Source organism: Equus asinus, chromosome 7 (genome assembly GCF_041296235.1).
Source record: "Equus asinus isolate D_3611 breed Donkey chromosome 7, EquAss-T2T_v2, whole genome shotgun sequence".
Classification (NCBI taxonomy): domain Eukaryota; kingdom Metazoa; phylum Chordata; class Mammalia; order Perissodactyla; family Equidae; genus Equus; species Equus asinus.
Window position 1 is genome coordinate 16,811,535 of NC_091796.1, and position 6,621 is coordinate 16,818,155.

At 34.6% G+C, this 6,621-nt stretch overlaps 1 protein-coding gene across 1 annotated transcript in view; it reads right to left on the reverse strand.

Annotated features, from left to right (window-relative positions):
* The window catches only part of LOC106842730 (glutamate decarboxylase 1-like), a 39,055-nt gene extending 33,237 nt beyond the window's left edge, over positions 1 to 5,818 (reverse strand). Inside the window, exon 1 of the mRNA XM_070514499.1 lies at positions 5,737 to 5,818. Within this exon, the coding sequence (XP_070370600.1) occupies positions 5,737 to 5,818 (82 nt within the window). The remainder of the gene's footprint in view (positions 1 to 5,736) is intronic.
* Between the last annotated feature and the right edge of the window lie 803 nt (positions 5,819 to 6,621).

Consider the following 6,621-nt stretch of genomic DNA (forward strand, 5'->3'; position numbering starts at 1 on the left):
ATCTGAAAATGAAAAATTCACTAAACTGGCCTAATAGAAGATCAGAGGTTATAGAAAAAAAGACCAGGCTAATGAATTTGAAGAAAGGTCAATAAAAACTGTTCAAACTGAAGCACAGGGATAAAAAATACTGAAAAAAAATATGACCAGAACTTAGTGATACATGTAGCGTAAAAATGCAGTTTAATATATCCTTAATTGGAGTTTCCCAGAAGGATAGCAGCAGCAGAAAAACATTTGAAGAAATAATAGCTAAAAAATTCCAAATTTGTGAAAACTATAAATCCATAGATCCCAGATAGCTCAACATATCCCAAGGTGAATAAACAGAAAGAAAACCACATCAGGACACATATACCAAATTTCTGAAAGCAATTATTAAAAAAATTTACAGAAGCCAGAATAATAAAAATGCACTGTGTACAGGGGACTAAAGTTAATAATGACCCACGATTTCTTATCAGAAACAGTGTAGTCAGAAGGCAATGAAAATACTTCTTTAAAGTGCTGAGAGAAAACCAACAAACACTGAAAACTAGAATTCTATATCACAAATGAAAGTGAATTTGTTGACAGCAGTACAAGATACATTTAAGGATATTCTTCAAGCTAAGCAAAAACAATAAAAAGATTTTTAAAACAATTGACTCTACATAAAAGAATGAAGAATGTGTGGAAAGGATAAATGTGTGAGTAAAGTTATCAGATTATTTTCCTTATTTAAAAAAGATTTTCAAAACAATTCATCATTTAAAGCAAAAAAAAATAATGATAATAACTATTCTTCTCAGGTGCAACAGAGAAAATCAATTAATATAAAGACATAAGAACAGAGAATACTTGTTGGATTCAGTAGTATGGAGAATATTGGTTGTCTTTGTCAAATAAAGTTTCAATGAAATATGAAGAAGAGAGGCCAGCTGTTATGGATTTGATACCAAAGCTCTTAAATCTCAAATCCATGTGCCAAAGCACAATAAGCTGATCATTGAGACACCAACATTTGGAGATGGAGAATGGTTTATTCAAATTGATGAAAATGAGAAGGTGAGAGGATAGGTTCTCTTAAATCAGCCTTAACAAAAGAAAGCCAGGGGTTTTATAGAGCTAAGGGGCTTGGCAGGAGGAGTTTTGGGGAAATCTTTGCTGCTTTCACTCAAGATAAGCCCTTAGGGCAATCTGACTTCTGGGTGTCAAGGGCCCCTGGGGGCTGGTTATCTGGTGATCATAACTTCTTTGAAGGCATTCATCTTCTTCTGCAAAACAAGCTCATAAATCCTTATGACCCTTGAGTCACCCCTCAGGTTAAACAAGAAAATAGCAAAATTAACTAGATTAACTTCTTTTCATCCATGTCTTTGCTGGTAACAAGGTCAAAGGTAATCACCTTTTTATTGAATGTTTACAGTAACCCCAGGTACCCAGCTTCAGGTTGACAAGTGACTGATAGTGTTATTTTTATTTTGGTTTTGGAAAATAAAATTATTTTTTATAAAGCCAAGTTATTTATGTTAATATTGGTTTATAATTGTTATTTTTAAAATAAATTCATAAATATTTTTAAATTCATCAATTTTAATTTATAATATTTCTGGCACAGCCAAAATTATTAGATATAAGGCACATAAAACAAATTCTTTGGAGTTTTCAGTAATTTTTAAGAATTTAAAGGGATCTGGAGACAAAAATTTTCAAGTACTGCGTTATAAAATGTTTCCATCATAAACAGATGTTGTAGATACAAAATCATTCTGAGGGAGAAAATAGGATTCCCAGTGGTATTGTCTTATGTGAAGTGGAGCAATAAGCTAAATGTGTTTTCTTATGGTGCTTTACTATTCATTTTTTAATGATGTACAGGTATGACAACCATGCCTAGTGTTTGCGTTTGAATCTCAAACGATCGTTTCTGAATACAAAGAGGAAAGAAATAACATCTGGATATCACAAAATAAACCAATAACAAACTGGCTCATGAATATTTAATTTGCACATTAATTCACCTACAGATAAGCAAGGCTTGCAAAACAAATGAATAGACTCATAAATATTCCCTGAATTATTTATCTATTTGATCTTTTGTAGAAGGCAATAGGTATATTATGCAAAACTTTTGCTCCTTAAATAGATGACATTTGAATAGTTGAAAAAATGCTCTCCCATTATAATCACTGGACATTGCTATGCTAATAAAAGCAAAGATGAAAGATGAAGATTCACATAATTGAACACCATTTGAAAATGAGATATTAGCTTGATCATTGTTTACACATTAGATAACTTTAAAACTGTCAGAGAAGTTGATGATTAACCGGAAAAGAGCAGAGGATAGTACATATATCTCTCATCCATCTAGTTTTTATGGGAGTAAGAATGGAGTTCTATCATCTATTAACTCTCATTTACTTAGTCTCTTGTGTAATCTATACATACAAGAAGACAGGGTCTTGGGTATATGTCCAACATATATTCATCTCCCTATGAAAGTTTGCTGGAGTGAATTAAAGGTTAACTTCTTCTATTTTGCTGTTATCTCAGTTTTGCATGCCTTCCCAAAGTCCTACTTATTCCCACAGGATTCCCTGAAGTCCTTCTCAAGACCATAAAATAAAAATTTTTTTTTCCTCAGTATTGACATAGAATATTTTAAGTTTTACTCTGGGTTTTTACCTTAGAGTGTCTATTACATATCTTGAAATGTAATTATGTAGATATATTCTACTTCATTGACTACATTATCAGTTATTTGAAGTAAAGTAGGATTGTGTCTTACTCAGCTTTCTCTGTATGGATTTGGTGCAGAGCTGAGAACTTAGTACAGTCATGTGCCGCATAACAACATTTAGGTCAATGACTGACTGCAGATGCTATGTTGGTCCCATAAGACCAGTATCATATAGCCTACATGTGTAGTAGGCTGTACTATCTCAGCTTGTGTAAGTACACTCTGTGATGTTTGCACAATGACAAAATCACCTAACAACACATTTCTCGGATTGTATCCCTGTTGTTAATCAATGGGTGACTGAAGACAGCTGTTTTGTGTTGACTGAAGTGTATTAAACAATCTCAGTTCTACCCTCTCAGCTCAAATCTCCTGGGGTGAGGACCAAAAAGTAAACTTTACCTAAGGAAAGTCAATCATCCAGGGTACCATCCTTCTATTTTGTATTACTATTGCATTAGAATTTAAGAACACACTAAAAAAAAGAAAAAAAACATAAAAACTCTAGTCTTAAATACTGGGATAAATGCTAAACATAGTGTTTTATTTTTTTCCTGTAAATTATGTCAAAGTCCTAATTACTAAGTATTAGGTTCTATGGAGAGATGAACTGTTAGAGATGTGACCTAGAACTGAGACACCTACAGCATCTGCTACATCAAGGTTCCACTTTTGGGAGTCAATCTTTAATCATGTCTTTGCCTCATTCATCTTCCAAGTTGCCAACAATATCTCAATCATTTTCTAACTGAACTTCTCTGTAGGTATGTTTTCTTCCATTCTTACAAACCACAGCCAAATAAGTGTTACTTATATTCATTCACTGATTTATTCAAAGGACATTTATTGAGTGACTATACTGTGCCTGTAGGGGAGGAAAAACAATTTTCCCTCTACTCTTCTAGGTTCTTGGCTAAGACCAACCCGTAACAAAAGGCAAATTAACAGAAGAAAAACAAAGAGAAGTTTAATAACATGTATAACCCTTGTAAACATGAGAGATACCTAAGACAAACTGAGTGACTCCCCAAAATGGCCCAAGCCACCACCTTAAATACCATCTCCAGCTAAAGACAACAGATGCTGGGAGTAGAGGGCAAGCCATTATAGGGGGTGACCAGGAAAAGTATAGTAAACAAACGTAAAGTTGTTGCACAGATTTAAGTTGTTGCCTTCTTCATTGATGAGAGTTTAGTTGTCTTCCTCTTCCTGGAACAGAGAGAGAAACATCCTACAAGTGGAGATTTCCTTATAAATATAAATGTCTCTTACAAAAAGGTAGCTTCTCCTATCCTTTACTCTCACCACAGGTACTCTAGTGGAAAAGTTTGAAAGGACTGTTACAGGAAATAAGAAACTATTATGGAATTCACCACAAAATTGACATTATCAGATTTGTGTTTCAGAATTCTCAGAGTTACAAGTGTGTATATTAATAAGAAAAGGTGCTTAATAATTACTAACTATTATTAGAGAGGACACTAGTCTGCATTGCAGATTCCCTTAAGATTAATAAATCAATATGCCTGCAGCAAATATTATGTGAAGCTTGTGAGCTTATCTAAATGCTTATTATGTTTAAGTTACCAGGAGGGTTATAATTTGCTTCTCTTTGTTACCACTGCAGAACATTGCACCAAAAATATTATATGTTGAGTTGGATATTATCTCTCTCCCCCAAGGAGGTATATGTTTTTTGAAAGCTGAGACTTTCCTTTACCTATTGCTGTAGCCTTTCACTCAAAATCTCTTCTTGGCATATTACAAATTATATATATATACGCATACCTATATATGCACATGTAATTGGCATATAATGGATAGTTATAGAATCCAGGAGCACCCAAAAGAATTCCTGGTAAAATTATAAAGAAAACAATTTTGAATATTTATATAAATAATGTATGGCTCAAAGCACACAACATTTATTTATTTTAATCAATTGTGAGAAATATTTATTTAAAAGCCTGTCTTAGAAAATAGTTCTATATTACTCTCTTTTATTTTCTGGATAAAAGGAAATCAAGTTTAATTATAACTTCCCTTCAGGGAAAATTCAATTTCTTCAATAATGAGAAAGAGATTTGAAAATGTTACAATAGTTTTAGAGCTTAATCATGTATAGAAAATTATAATGACTTAACTTTATAGAATAAAAATGAACAAAAGATATAAAAGAAAATTAAAGAGTGGCCAAAAGCGATATTTTGACAATCTTACATCCCTATATTTACTTTGATATGAGACTCCAACTTACTGTTTAAAAACAAATGAGGAAGGAAGGATGGATGAGAGGAAGGAGTTGTAACACTACACCAGCTGAGCGTGTGTTGTTGAGCAAGTCTCTTCAGCCTTTTGGGGTCTTCCCAATCTGAAACGGGTTTTTTTTCTCCTTCCCCAGGACACTGAGGTTCAGACGTGATAATGAAAGGGAAAGTATAGATCTTAAGTAATGAAAGAAGTTTTCCTTCATTCCCTCCTCTGATCTTTAGGCGCACAGTGCCAGCTACAATCATTGGTTTTTTGGAAAGATAAGAGAAGTGTTGTTATTCTTTTGGAGGAAGTCAATTAACTAAACAAATAGCTACCACAATTCCCAAGTGAACTTTGTACCTGCTTTGCTGTATAAATTGTATAAAATTTTATCCTGGCTCCTAGTCTTTTATGTTCCACCTACATGTATGTACTCTCTTATGCTGATTCAATAAGAAATCAGTGTTATTTCTACGTTTATGTGGAGGGATCTGACAAATAAAAATGGCAAGCAATAGGATATATTGGAGTGTATGAGGAAGCCATTTGGTGTAAACCTAATTCGGCCTGACCTTGTCTTTCCAAAAGGGCCTGACTGAGGCCATTGAGCATGCATTGTATATCTGCTTTAGAGATTCCCTATGGCAAGAGCAAAGGCCCTTGAGATAAAGGTGCAACGTCTCTCCTCCTCCCAACGTTGGCACCTCCTTAAGGATTAAGTATCTTTCCTTAGGCTAGAAACTGATTGCTGTGCTCACCTGTGACCGCCCAGCTTGAGACAATAGACTTGCCACCTCCTAAACCCACCGAGATAGCAGACCCACTACCTGCTGCGTCCATCAAGCGCTGTGTTGACAGGACGATCTTGTGACTATTGTGGGAAGGACATTTCAATCATATGTGAAACACCCTCTTTGAGGGTATATAACCACCCTGTGTACCCCACTCTTTGGAGTGCTCTGTTCCTTTGTGGAAAGACTCTCCCGGGTTATAATCCTAAAATTTAAGCTCAGAATAAACTCACCCAAATTTTCATTTATAGATTGGTTATGGATTATTTTTGTTGACAGATCTCTCTTTGTGGTAGAATTTTTAATCCTCAACAAGATAAACAACTGAAGAAAAACATTTGTTTCATACAGAAAAAAAAGATCAAAATATGCTCTTTCTTCTCATTTAACCTTTAATTTTTAAGCTCCCTGTTATAAATTGAACAGATTTGAGCAGCAGGTATAATCAAACAGCAGTAGCTGTGGCCTGTGGAAAAAAGAGATTGCTAGAACCAAGAAATAACATCTGGGGAACCGTCCTAGTTACAAGGACAACAAAAAAAAAAAACAAAAAGAGAGAGAGAGAAAAGAAAACAGATACCAGTGAGGCAAGTTTCAATAACAGAAGTTGAGTAAAATAGATGAGGTATGATGGAAAACAGTTCTTCCACATGGCAACCCAGCCCAGCCCGAGGCCTAAAGTATAAGAAATAGGACATAGTAACCTCAGAGGGAAGATCAAAAACATAATAAGGAGCCTCGATTCAGAGGATTCCGGCCCAGTGGGACTGTAGTAAATCCAATGAATTATCTCTCTCGTGATGGGGTTCAGGGCAGGCTACCCCAGAATGTGCCATTTTGGCATGTGGATTA